The sequence below is a fragment of the Ursus maritimus genome, unplaced genomic scaffold, assembly GCF_017311325.1.
Source record: "Ursus maritimus isolate PB19 unplaced genomic scaffold, ASM1731132v1 scaffold_21, whole genome shotgun sequence".
Classification (NCBI taxonomy): Eukaryota; Metazoa; Chordata; class Mammalia; order Carnivora; family Ursidae; genus Ursus; species Ursus maritimus.
The window spans coordinates 12018823-12032250 of NW_024424564.1; the positions used below are offsets into that span (position 1 = coordinate 12018823).

Below are 13428 nucleotides of genomic sequence, written 5' to 3' on the forward strand. Positions count from 1 at the left end.
ATAAGAAGAAAAAGTCTAGAAGGAACAGGATTATCCCCCATTTGAAGTGGAATCACTCGTTCTTGTTTTTGTTTTTCTAAGTAAGCTCTACATCCAACGTGGGAACTGAATTCAGGACCCTGAGATCAGGAGTCATATGCTCTGTCAACCGAGCCAGCCAGCTGCCCTGGAATTGGAGTTTTTTGTAAAGCAGGTTATCCCACATAAATACCAGAGGGCAAATTGAAAATCTTTACATGGACATTATGGCAAGGCAGATTTCAATTTACAAGAAAATACTACTTAGAAATTTTTTTTAAAGATCCAAAGATCAAATGGCCAGTGTTGGGAGTTAATTTTTCATCACTGGAAATGGCCAAGCAAAGGCAAGAAAACTATTAGAAATATTATGCAATTTCCTGCATTAGGAGCAGGATAGGCTCTTCTACCCTAGAACTATTACTTGTTCTAACATCCAGTTGTTCCCTGTGTTTACTTCTACTTTGAGTTAGCTTGAATTTCTAACAAGCTTATCTGAAACCTAAATATTACACTTAATTTTTCTCTTCCACATAAAACGATATTACATTTAATCTTTCTCTTACACATAAAACCATACTACTTACATTTGTTATGCATCTAAAAAAGAGCTATTTTCAACACAAGTGATTCAGAGTAAAATTAAGCTGGAGGAACTGGTTAAATCACTAGATCCTCATCCTCTACCCACGTCCCCCTTCATAGGTTTTATAGTAGGGATTTCGATGAAGCCTAACTCTACCTGAATTTGACAATGCACATTTTAAATCCATTTGTATTACCTATTCTTTTTTACTAACTACAGAAGTTTCTTAGAGATGGTATAGTATAGCAGAAAATGGGCCTTGAAATCTGGCACTGTCAATATGTGTGTAGCTTTACTTAATCTCTTCTTCCCTCTTCATCTCGTGGGAAGGTTAAATTAGGGTATTTGTTTATATTAGGTGCTCAGTAGATGTAAGCCCATTTTTCTAAAGATAAATACTGTCTCAGCCACTGAGCTACAAGTTATCTCCGTAATTTGGAATTATTAAAAGACCTTTTGACTTGACTATGTGCTGGTAGATAGTAATAGCTAAGTTTCTGAAGAATAGGACAAGAACAAAGGCAACTTGGAATAAAAATCATAGAATCAAGAATCTTCCAGTCCAGGGGTGCCTGGGTGGCATAGTCAGTTAAGCATCCAACTCTTGTTTTTGGCTCAGGTCATGATCTCAGGGTCATGAGATCAAGCCCTTTGTCAGGCCGCCTCTCCCTTTGCCCCTCCATGCTATGACTCTCTCTAAAATAAATTTTTGAAAAACGTCTAGTCCAACCCTTTCATATAAGGAGGAGGAAACAATGTAAGAACTAGAATTATTTATGTCAAATTATTTAGTATTAAATGTTGGGATTAAAACCTTTTAGCTTCTTGCTTTCTAATTCCAAAGCTGATTTTCCTTTTACTACATATGTGTGTATATTATCTCCCATAGAAGATCACTTCCATTAACATGAAAGGTAACATGTGGTAAGATTTAGGAACTCTAGCCATACTTCCACTACCATATTATGAATTTACTAATATGAAGTGATTGTGCTTTTTGCTTCTCTTTCTCAACTGCAAACATAGAGGCTATATGCAAACAAATCCAGACTTAAAAAAATATTTTTAATAATCATTCTTTACTATTTCAAACAAAATGCAGTCTTTTGAGAGCTTCCTTTCCTGCTTAATGTTAAATTAGGTGATACTTAAGAGCCCTTACTCTCTTAGTGTAAGTATAGAAAGTAGTAAGTAGTATAATTATATGCTCACTATAATAGGTAAAGTTTATGCAGGAAAAAAAAATATAGAAAAATAGTGACTACCCAGGAAATTTTTTTCGAATTTAAAATTGAGTCTACGATGTAATATTTGCCATGAAGCATGGCAAGAAAGTTAGTTTTTTTATATCCTCAAGTTGGAAATGATTTAGTTCAACTGTAAACATTTTTAAGTCAAGACTAAAGTGGAAACAGTTTTCTATGACAACAAAATTGTCAATTGTGTAAGCTGAATGAAAAGATAAAATTTTCTATATAGTTTTCTTTGTTGGATCACTCATGCTTTCATTCATGTTTATTATCATCTAATTATTCGGGTTACAAATGTCCAAAACCTATCTAGAAAGTGAATTTTAATTAGGTGATGATAATGATATTTTCTCTCCTATGTATTTTATTCAAATGTATAGTAACAGTTTGTCATTGAAAAACTTCACAATGCACCAATTTTTAAAACAGTGTATGGGGTGCCTGGGTGGCTCAGGTGGTTAAGCATCTGCCTTTGGCTCAGATCATGATCCCAGGGTCCTGGGACCAAGCCCTGCATCAGGCTCTCAGCTCAGCGGGGAGTCTGCTTCTCCTTCTCCCTCTGCCATTACCCCTGCTTGTGCTCGCTTGCTCTCGGTCTCTCTCTGTCAATAAATAAATAAAATCTTTAAAAAAATTAAAATAATTTAAAAAAATAAAAACCCATTGTATAAACATTTTCCCAACATGCTCTAAATTCCTCTCTATTCCTAGGATACCAAAGCTCTCCTTATGATAATTCTTTTTTGAATCTTTTAATAGAAGATATATACACATAAAATTGTATATTGCAACTTTAACATTAGTCACAGGGCTTCTTGAAGAATACTGGTCAAGAGAACAAATTATAAGTAGCAATGGTTTTAATGTTCTTGCTTAGATAGGTTTTATTTTTCTTTTAAAGAGAACATTAAGGCTTGGCTATGATTCTCCTGAAAACATTGCTGCAGATAATGATGTACACCAAATAAGTCGGTCTGGTTCTGTGTATCACAGTTTTTATCTTAATTCTAATTGGTGGCAAACATGCAAAGAAAGAACTAGCTTTTATTTCTGTGCTGCCTCTGCCCTCCACCGGAAACAAGATGCTAAGTGACTTCAGAGCTTAGCATCTCTGAGATTCCCAAGGGTTTGTGCCACTACCTGAACTTAGAGAGTCCCTGGTGACTGGTTTTCAGAAACTGAGGGGCTTATTAAATGTTAGAAATGGGATATGGCAGCTCCACCTCAAGTCAATGAAACTAATAACAAACACAGTGTTCCATTAAGGATAAAACAGAAATTTATTTAATGTGGGAAGTCTTTTGATAGGTTTGACTTTCAATAAAAAGGATATGAAGATAATGAAAGGGTTTAGAAGAGAAGCAAAACTAATTTAAAAATAGGAAATAAGGGAGAAAAGTAAATGTTTAAAGAACAGAAGGCTAGATGGCAACTGTTTCTTCAAATACTTTAATTATAAGGAAGAAGAGTGACTAACTGGAGAACACCAGGGAAAAATGGATTTAAAAGCCCTTAAGAATTCAGGTTAAATTAAGACAGAATTTTCTGATACTTGAAGACCATCTTGCTTCAGTTTTGAGGCAGAGGGTTCATTCACAGAACTCTTGGAGCTCTGGAGTCATTGAAAAATTAATCATATTTATGAAATTATCTTTAGGCACCACAGCCCTGTGTTTTTTGAGCACTAACAGGAGTTAGTTCTGCCTCAAGATTAAGTTTCTCAGCACACCAATGGGGAAAATTGGATCTTGTTATCTGCTCACCACTGCCTCAGATCTTAGACTGGCTTGAGCATTCTTGAAAAGGAAAACGATTATAACCTGCAGTAGGAAAAAGATTCAGGCTGAAGATCTGTGATCTCAGGTTAAGCTGTTTCAACAATTAAACTCATTTGCCTTTCAGGTAATGTAATCACTAACAATTGTCTTTATGCCAAGAGGGGAAAAATAATTCTTAGGTAAGGAAAGAAGGAAATCTCTCTCAAAAGTTGGAAAGTATTTAAGTACAAAGTGTCTTCCTGATTTGGAAGTTTTCCAAACCCTGTATCTTAAATTTTTCAGAAAAACACTTAGGGTCTTCCTGTAATTCAACTTGCTTTGCCCCTTGCTTGGAAATACTGTTACCCACCACATAAAGGAATGGAGTACTTCAAAGTAAAATATCAGAACTGCAGTTAAAAGATAGTACCCGTTAAGTAACATTTGAAATCCAAGAAAGAGAAGCCAAGAATTCCATGATACGGTGTTTACATATTAATAAATATTCTTAAATGAGTATATCCATTTGGGACTTGCAAGTCAAGAAAAAGATATGTTTACATATTTTGCAAAGAAGTGAACATTCTGATTCTTCAAAATGTAGGTCGAAATAGTTCTCAACTTTCATATTATGATAGAAGTGTGGCTTGGAAAAAGATAATCTTTAAAAAAATGTCATTAAAAGAAGAGAGGCTGAAGGTATGCACAGAGGAGGTGGGGGTGGAGGGAGCAACTGGAAGAATTAAGAGAGCAGGACGCAGCTCTAGAAACGGTACCTGTCCCAAAGCGGGTCTGCACGCTGCTGTCGCCTTGCACAGCGCTCCTGGAAAGCTCATCTACAAATTCCGGGGTGGGCCAAGGGTGGCAAGTTTCCTAAGGAAGGAAAGAGAACAGAAATGATTCTGTTCTCGGGAGTCCGGGAGCCAGGGGGGCCATCCTGATGGGGAAAGTGGTGTCTCTTTCCAGGGCTGCAAACCTCTCCACCTGTTTCCTTCGGTCCCTACTCAATCTGTCCCAGCCTTGGGGCAAATCGAGTTGGGGTCCACCCGGCTGCGGGAGACCTAAGTTTCTGCTAGGTCCAGCCAGCACCCAGGCAACGAGTTTCCTTGGTCTTGCCAGTCGCAGTCTCCTCCACGGGCGACGTCTCCACAGCAAACTCCGCCTGAATCAGCCTCTTTACTCCTGTCCTGGCGCCCTCGGGCGGGCTGGGGGCCGGGGAGCGCGGGCACCCGCCGAGGCGGTTGACAGGGCTAGGACCCCGCGGCCGGACCGTTATCTCGCTCGCTGGGCGTGGAAGGGCGGCGCGGGAGAGGGGGGGGCTCGGCGGGTCACGCCTCCAGCCCTACCGCGTGCGGATCCGCGCGCCCGCCCAGGCCTGAGAGCGTGTGGCGGGGTCTCCCCAGGGCACGCCCAGGGCTCGCCTCTCGCCGGGGGAACTTCCTCCCCACCCGCCGGTCCGGGTGGCCCGTTTTCCCCGGAGCGCCAGCTCTCCGGCCGCTGGCTCGCTCTCCCGGCTGGCTGACCAATCCCGGTGTAGAGTTCAAGATTCCCGCCGCTCCACTTGCACTACGCCCTCTGCCTGTTTTCTGTTTTTGTTTTAACTTTCACTCGGGTTAAGCTCTACCGATCCTGAGCTTTCATGTCAGGCGTTTCTCCAAGGGGGATTTAAGGAGGATCTCAAGAGCCAGCCGCCGCTCTTCCCGGTGCTCGCCCGCCCCTCGCCCACGGGAGACGTCCCCGGGGCGGGCGGGGCGGGAAGGCCCGAGTCGGCGGCGGGTGGGGCCGGACGGAGCCGCCTCCCGCACGGGGGAGCCCCCGGGCTCGGCCCAGCCCAGCCGCGCCTGCCCTCGGGGCAGCTGGCCGGAGAGCCGGCGGAGAAGCGGCGGGCGGGCGATGGAGACCGGGAGACACCGGGCGAGAGGAGGCGGGGTGGGGGAGGCGGGGAGAGCGCGGGGGCGGAGGCTGGCAGGGGGCGCTGGAGGCAGGAGCCGCCCGTGCGCTCCTCGCGCCCGAGGGTGCAGGAGGCTCTGAAGCAGCGGTCGCACCGCGAGCCTCCGGGGCCCGGCTGGCGGCGGGGCTGGGGGGGGGGGGGGGGGGCGGGGGCGCTGCCGCCGCCGGGGGCGTCGCCGGCCTCGGCCCCTTTGTTCTCGCGCTCTCCCCCTCGCCGCCCACTCCCCTGCTGTTGCGCGGCGGCGGCGGCGGCGGCGGCTCCTCCCGCCCGAGGCAGTCGGGCTCGGCGCCGGGGGCGGGAGGGGGCGGGGGGAGCGCGCCAGCCGCCCGGAGTGGGGGGCGATGGCGAAGCTCCGGGTGGCTTACGAGTACACGGAAGCCGAGGACAAGAGCATCCGGCTCGGCTTGTTTCTCATCATCTCCGGCGTCGTGTCGCTCTTTATCTTCGGCTTCTGCTGGCTCAGTCCCGCGCTGCAGGATCTGCAAGCCACGGCGGCCAACTGCACGGTGCTGTCGGTGCAGCAGATCGGCGAGGTCTTTGAGTGCACCTTCACCTGTGGCGCCGACTGCAGGGGCACCTCGCAGTACCCCTGCGTCCAGGTCTACGTGAACAACTCCGAGTCCAACTCCAGAGCGCTGCTGCACAGCGACGAGCACCAGCTCCTGACCAACCCCAAGGTAAGGACGCCCCGCGAGGGATGCCTGGCTCCTGCCGAGGTCTTGAGGCTTGGGGGAGCCTCGGTGTCAGACGCCGCGCAGGGTGGGCTCGAGGTATGCTCTCGTTCCTAGGAGGAGACGGGGGCGTTGGAGGCTGTACTCAAACCTACAGTGGGCACAGCCGGGAGCCCCGGGGCCCGGTCCTTCAGATGGGTTTGCGTGCGGCGACTTGTGGTGCCCTGAGGTTTTCTTTACACATTTCTCTTGCCTCGTCTCACATTTTGAGACCTTGGCCCAGCTCAGTCCGGCGCCTACAGTAAGACGGACTTTGGAGACTTGCAAGGAGCCGAAAGTTAACTTTTCCTCCCATTAAAGCCAGTGGGTAGCAGGGATCCACCTACCCGGGCGCACGGTCAAGGTCTGAGCTCCCACTGGCCGCGTTTAGCACTCGCTTTGGGAGGTCGAGGGGGTCTTTTAGGCCCCTTGGAAGATGTTAGAGGCTTCCTTGCCTTTCAACTCTAAACAGACGTTTTTAACTTGGGATGCAAAGATGAGGGTCGAAAACGACGTGGAAATCACATGCGAATTCTGGTTTTGGGGGGTACAGAGAGCTCCTGATTTTCATGAAATATATTCTCAAAAGGGTCGCGAGGAAGCCTGGTGACTCTGTGTGTCTAGGGACTATCGGGAGCCATCTGGAGAACGGTAAAACTTACTGAAAATAGAAAACCCTTCGTGAAATGCACCGAATATTCCTTCCCTGACAACTTTTTTCGTTCTCTCAAGCAAAAAAGAGAAAACCTGGTTAGGACTCGAGGGATGGAGAGCAGAGAGAGGGAGACTCAGAAAACTGTTCCCAGCGGAGAAAAAAACTTGTAAAAAGCAGTGTCCTCGGTCTGTGAACTAATTGAGCTTTGTAGTGTACCTGTTTCTGCAAGAAGACATTTCTTTGTTTTTTTTTTTTTTATCTTCTCTTGGTCTGTTTTTACTATTCTAGTCGTTTAACTATGGAGTAAAGGTGTGTTTCTTCTTTAAAGTTACTGTCATTTTCTTTGTGAGGGCTCTGCCCAAAGATCAGGCAGAAAAACAGTGCAGAAGGGAATGACTCTTGTGTACACAGGAAAACTTTCTGTTAAATGTGACAAGATGTGTCACTACAAAAGAAAACACTTCTATATTAGCATTTTAAGAGAACTTAAAACAAACTTACTATTTCTCTGCAGTAAAACTCCCCGTCTTGTTTCCTAAACAAACAGTAAATTCTTGAATTTGGGAAATTTTAAAAAAGGAATTCCTTTTTTAAAATATGACTTCTCTTTAAAAAAAAAAAAAGATGTGCTCCTGCTGACGAATGTATATTCATTTGCCTAAAAATGAAGATAATGTATAAAAAGTAAATATAAAAATACAGATTAGGTAAGGTATAATGGTCAATGTCTTGAAGTAGCCATGTCTCAAAAACAACATTTGTTAAGTTAATCTGCTAAAACTCAGGAATTTCAAAGAAATCTTAGAGTTTTAGAAACATCACTTTTTTTTTTCAGGATTAAACCAGTAATATGAAAGATGGTGCTAAGCAATAACAGTGATTTAGAAATTATATGGTAATTCATCATTTAGGAGGCATTGTTATAATTGGTTAAACACTGCTAATTAGTTTAAGATAGTGTTTCAGGCACTAATACTATAACATGTGTATAACTAGTATACACATATACTAGTAAATGGCTAATATCTAATCAAGACATTGAGAGGTTAGAGTTTACTGCAAAAAGCCTGCTTTGTAATTTCCAGGCAATTTTGAAGGATCTGGCAGAAAAAGTAAATTGAGATCATTAGGACATAGATTTTAAAATCACTTGGAAGCAGTCATAATGCTTTATGTAATACTACAATTTTTATCTTTTTGTTGCAAATAATCTGTTTTCTTCAGTGCCAGTTCAGATCCTGGCAAAATTGTTTTGAAGAAGTATCTGAACAAAATGACATTTTATAAAGTAAAGTATTCAAGAAATGACGGAGCTGGAGAAAGATATTTATGCTACCAAAAAGTGATGAACAACAATCCCCGTCAATTTAGTCAAGGTTTCCTCAGCTGCACCAGTCAGTATATATCTCTTTATCCAAATTAGGATTACATTATAGCATTTATAGAGCCTAACTTTGGTTTTTTTGCAGTCACCTTTCTACTTTTGGACGATTAAATGCTCAATTTGGAAATTGTCGTAAGCAATTAGTGATGGAAAAATTCAACATAGCCGGAATATCGTGCCAGAGTCTGGTACAGAAGCGAAATGTGCCCACAGTACTCTTATAATTAGGCAATACCCATTGCCCTCTTCTGTTGCCTCTTGGGTGCCTGCATCTTTTCTTCGCCTTATATTGCCTATTTATCGAAGGCCCTTTGTAGAATGTCTGGATTCCCTTCAGTGTCATGGATCCTAATCACCTTCAGTCTTTCCTTCTTTGCAACCTGCTATACAAGAAACCATTTAGCAAATCACTTCTTGGGGGGGGGGGGGAAGAACAAGGACCCCCCCCCCTTGACTTTGCTGCATTAATTATAGTTAAAAGTCAGGGAAAGGAAAAGAATATTGCAAATGTATAATTTCTCAAGCCACAGACTACCAAAGAAGATAGTGTGTATAAATGTGACCTTTGACTAATACTCTCTTTAAAGTATCTTTGAGTACCATCCAGCTTATTTATGTTTTGAATCCCATGCACATTGTCAAGGGTAATCACTACATCTATCCAGTCATGTAATATAGTATTCAAGTCAACTAGTTAAACATGGGGCGATGGCCTGCTCTGGGATTTAACCATAGTGAAATCTAAACGTGGCATCACCTTCCCCTTGCTACTCTTCCCATCACCGCATTATTTCTGAGGGGCTTACAGTTGTGTGGGATAAGAGCTTTGGTTCTTAACCATGGCCGTGCCAGAGAATCACTGGGGGGAACTTTAAAAAGAGATTCCGATGCTTGGGTCCTGCCCTCAGGTCTTGGGGGAGTCCTGAGCCTTGGTGTTTTTGAAAAAAGTTCTGCGACTAATTCTAATCTGTAGACAGAGTCAAAAACCAGTGGCTTAGAAAACATACTCATCAGGGGGCGCCTGGGTGGCACAGCGGTTAAGCGCCTGCCTTCGGCTCAGGGCGTGATCCTGGCGTTCTGGGATCGAGCCCCACATCGGGCTCCTCTGCTATGAGCCTGCTTCTTCCTCTCCCACTCCCCCTGCTTGTGTTCCCTCTCTCGCTGGCTGTCTCTGTCTCTGTCAAATAAATAAATAAAATCTTTAAAAAAAAAAAAAAAAAAAAAACATACTCATCAATTGGGCAAGAAAAGTTAAATAACCAAAAGGATTCATTGTGATTAATATTTGTGTGTTTAGGTCAAAAGATGTTACTCTTGCTACTGAGTACGGGGAGCTGGTATAAAAGGAGGGACTCAAGGGAATTCTGAAGGAAAAGAAGAGAATCATTTAACATTAATGTAGAAAGGATCATTTAAAATTGGTTTAGTATAGGGGTGCCTGGGTGGCCTAGTTGGGTAAGTGTCTGCCTTCAGCTCAGGGCATGATCTCAGGGTCCTGGGATCAAGCCCCACATGGGGCTCTCTGCTCAGCGGGGAGCTTGCTTCTCCCTCTCAGTCTCCCTCTGTGGTCTCCTGCTTTCTTTCTTCTCTAAATAAAATCTTATAAAATAAAATAAAATAAAATAAAATAAAATAATAAAATAAAGAAAAGAAAATGGGTATAGTAGAAATGGAATGAACTTACACAGTTCCAGACATTTGATTTTGCATCAATGTATACACTGGGTGGCAAAGAGAAGATGAATTTTTAAAATTACCTCTTGTATGTGCAACAAGAGAGTGGGTGATTAGAGGCTATATGTTTTATTTTTGTTCTGAGTTTTTTTTTTTTTTAATTTCTTTCTCTGGTCTGAAAAACCTAGACACAAAGGAAGAAAGTCTGTTTCTAAGAAACCAGTATTATGAAAGAGAAATTCATTGAAGAGAAGAAACGCTTTAGACTTGGAGTGTATGCCCCCAAACTGGGTGTCCCTAACTGCGCTCTTGCGGCTTGCAGTCACCTTCTTGGTATCCTTCACATCCATACTAGCATGTCCCGAACCCCCGTCCTCCGCTCCCCAGCCACACATCCTGTGTAGGCAGGGTGGTCTGCTGGGGTTAATTTCTTTTTTTTTTTTAATTTTTAATTTTTATTTATTTATTTTTTGATGTAAAGTTCAATGATTCATTAGTTGCGTATAACACCCAGTGCACCATGCAATACGTGCCCTCCTTACTACCCATCACCGGTCTATCCCATTCCCCCACACTCCTCCCCTCTGAGGCCCTCAGTTTGTTTCTCAGAGTTCATAGTCTCTCATGCTTCATTCCCCCTTCTGATTACCCACCCCTTTCTTTATTGCTGGGGTTAATTTCTGAACTCCATCCTTGAAATAAATATTCGGTGTGATATACTTTGTGACCTAGGGAGGTCCGTCATATGAAAACTAAGTAATAAAAGGCTAAGCTGAGTTGTGACAATTTCTCTACTGCCTGTCATAGAGAAATACTCCATGATAAAAGTGGTTTGCTATGGTTTTTTCCTCTGGTAATTATATTAAATAACTTTTGGTAAGTAAGTAAAATCCAATTCTGCCAATACTTGCTTAGCATCTGTGGTCAAAGAACAGAGCTAGAAACAGAAGGACATACAAAGATAAGTTTATTCATTTAACTTTGTTAAATGCCTACTCTGTGCTATGCACACTGGCAGGTTCTGAGACCAGAATAGAAAGCAAAATAAAGTGTCTGCCCTGATGAAGTTTATGTTTCGGTGGATGGTGGCAGAAAAGAAATAGATTTATAATGTGATGTCATGTCATAACAGGTGTGTAAAGAAAATTCAAGCAGCGTAAGGGTACAGACAGTGGTGGAAGAAATGAAGGGCTACCCTTTTGCATAGGATGGTCGATTAAGTGACATTTGTACAGAGGCCCAAAGAACACGAGGACATGAGTAGAGGCATAAAGGACATAAAAGAGTCAATCATGCGGCTGTCTGGAGAAAGAGTGTTTCACAGGCTGAGGGCACAGCAAGTGCACAGGCCGTGGGCAAGTGGCTGCCAGGCTAATGTGAGCAACAGGGAGGATGACAGTGAGGCAGGACTACAGCAAGCAAGATGGAAAACAGTGGGAGGTTACACCTTACAGATCATGATATGGATTTTGGATTCTATTCTACGTGTGGTGGTAAGCTGTCTGACATTAAGCAGGACTGAGTTATAATAAGGCTTAGACTTCTACACAATGTAAAGGATCCCTCTGGACGCTGAGTTGAGAATAGAATTCGTGTGTGTTTATGTGTATCCGTGCATACGCACATGCTCGAACATGTAAGTGGAGAGATACAGGGGCAAGATTGAAAACAAGGAGTCCAGTAGGCAAATGAGGATGATAAGTGAGATCAGAAGGGAGCACTGGTGCAGTTCACTGATGGACTGGTCAAAGATGGCTCCACAGTTTGTGGTAAGCCCAACTGGGTGAAGGGAGGTGATTTTACTAGATGGTAATCTAGAGAAGAGTAGTTTTGGAGGAGTATGAATGAAAAGCAAGAGTTTAGTCCTAGATATGTCTATCAGACACACAAGTGAGGATGAACCCATGTGTTCCTGCCCTCAATGAGAGCATTCTCTAGCAAAGAACACTTACAACTATCAAAGGAAATGCATTGTTAAGTTCTGTAGGGAAGAACAAACACCATGATACAAAAATTTAGGGAGGAAAGATTAGGAGAAAAGCTTCATGGAGAATGAGACATTTACTATGAAATTTTGAGAATGAATAGGATTTTCATCTGGGAGGAAAAGTAGGGAGGAATGAAGAGAACATTAAGGAAGAGAAAATGCCAGGAGCAAAGCTGTGGAGCTATATGAGTACAGGCTGTTGGGGGGAATCACCAGATAGACCATGTGGTTGGAAAACCGGGTACAAAGAATGGAGTCTTATGGCTAAAGCAGGAGAGTAAATTGGGATCTATCATGTCCAAGTCCTTGACAGCCGTCATGGGTTTGGTGACATTGGCAAACCCTGATAGGAAGAATAATGCTCCCCTCTACCAAGATGTCCACATCCTAATCCCCAGAACCTGCGAGTATCTTATGTTCTTTGGCAATGGGGAATTAAAGTTACAGATGGAGTTAAGTTTGCTAATCAGTGGACATTAAAATAGGGAGATTATCCTGGAGGGTGTAGGGTAATCACAAGGGTCCTTTAATGAAAGAGGAGGTCAGAGTGATGCAATATGAGAAAGACTCAACCAGCCATTGCTAGCTTTGAATACAGAAAGGGGCCACGAGCCAAGGAATGGAGGCAGCCTCCCTTTGCAAAGAAGTGGGAAGACGCAAGAAAATAGATTATCCCTTAGAGAATCCAGAAAAGAATACAGCCCCTGCAGGTGTCTTGATTTTAGGTCAGGAAAACCCATTTGAGAATTCTGACCACTAGAATTTTAAGATAATAATTTTGTGTTGTTTAAGCCACTAAGTTTGTGTTACAGCAACAATAGGAATCTAATACAGAAGCCAAGGAAGGTTTTTGAGTAGGTGAGTAATAATGCTTTGATATTTAAAGCTAGGGTCAGAACTTTAAGAATCCACCAATATTATAGCTCTTTAGAAACAATCTAATCTGTGGACTACTAGGATTTTCCTGTCTGAGGTTACTTATTGTGATCCATCTCTGAAATATATTTGTTGTTTATGAAGATTTCAGTTGTTTCTAGGATCCCCCAAAATTATGTATCTAAAACACTAATCAGAAACTTTTTACTTTTACAAAGCTTTTTACTTTTACAAAAGAGATTTGTTATGTTACAATGTATTTTGGTTACATTTTGGGGAAAATGAATTTTTTTTCTCACAAACTTACCTCAGTTATAAAGCTTTCTATAAGTTGTTGGCACATTTTGTTTATTTATTTTTTTAATAGTTTTTTATTATGTTATGTTAGTCTCCATACAGTACATCATTAGTTTTTGAAGTAGTGTTCCATGATTCATTGTTTGCGTATAACACCCAGTGCTCCATGCAATACGTGCTCTCCTTAAGACCCATCACCGACCTATCCCAATTCCCCACCCCCCTCCCCTCTGAAGCCCTCAGTTTGTTTCCCAGAGTCCGTAGTCTCTCATGGTTCATTCCT

General features: G+C 42.9%; 1 protein-coding gene across 1 annotated transcript in view; it reads left to right on the plus strand.

Moving 5' to 3' along the window:
• Positions 1–5878: 5878 nt before the first annotated feature.
• KCNMB4 (potassium calcium-activated channel subfamily M regulatory beta subunit 4) overlaps positions 5879–13428 on the plus strand; it is a 65442-nt gene continuing 57892 nt past the window's right edge. Inside the window, exon 1 of the mRNA XM_008684388.2 lies at positions 5879–6239. Coding sequence (XP_008682610.2) covers positions 5904–6239 — 336 coding nt within the window. The 5' untranslated portion in view covers positions 5879–5903. The remainder of the gene's footprint in view (positions 6240–13428) is intronic.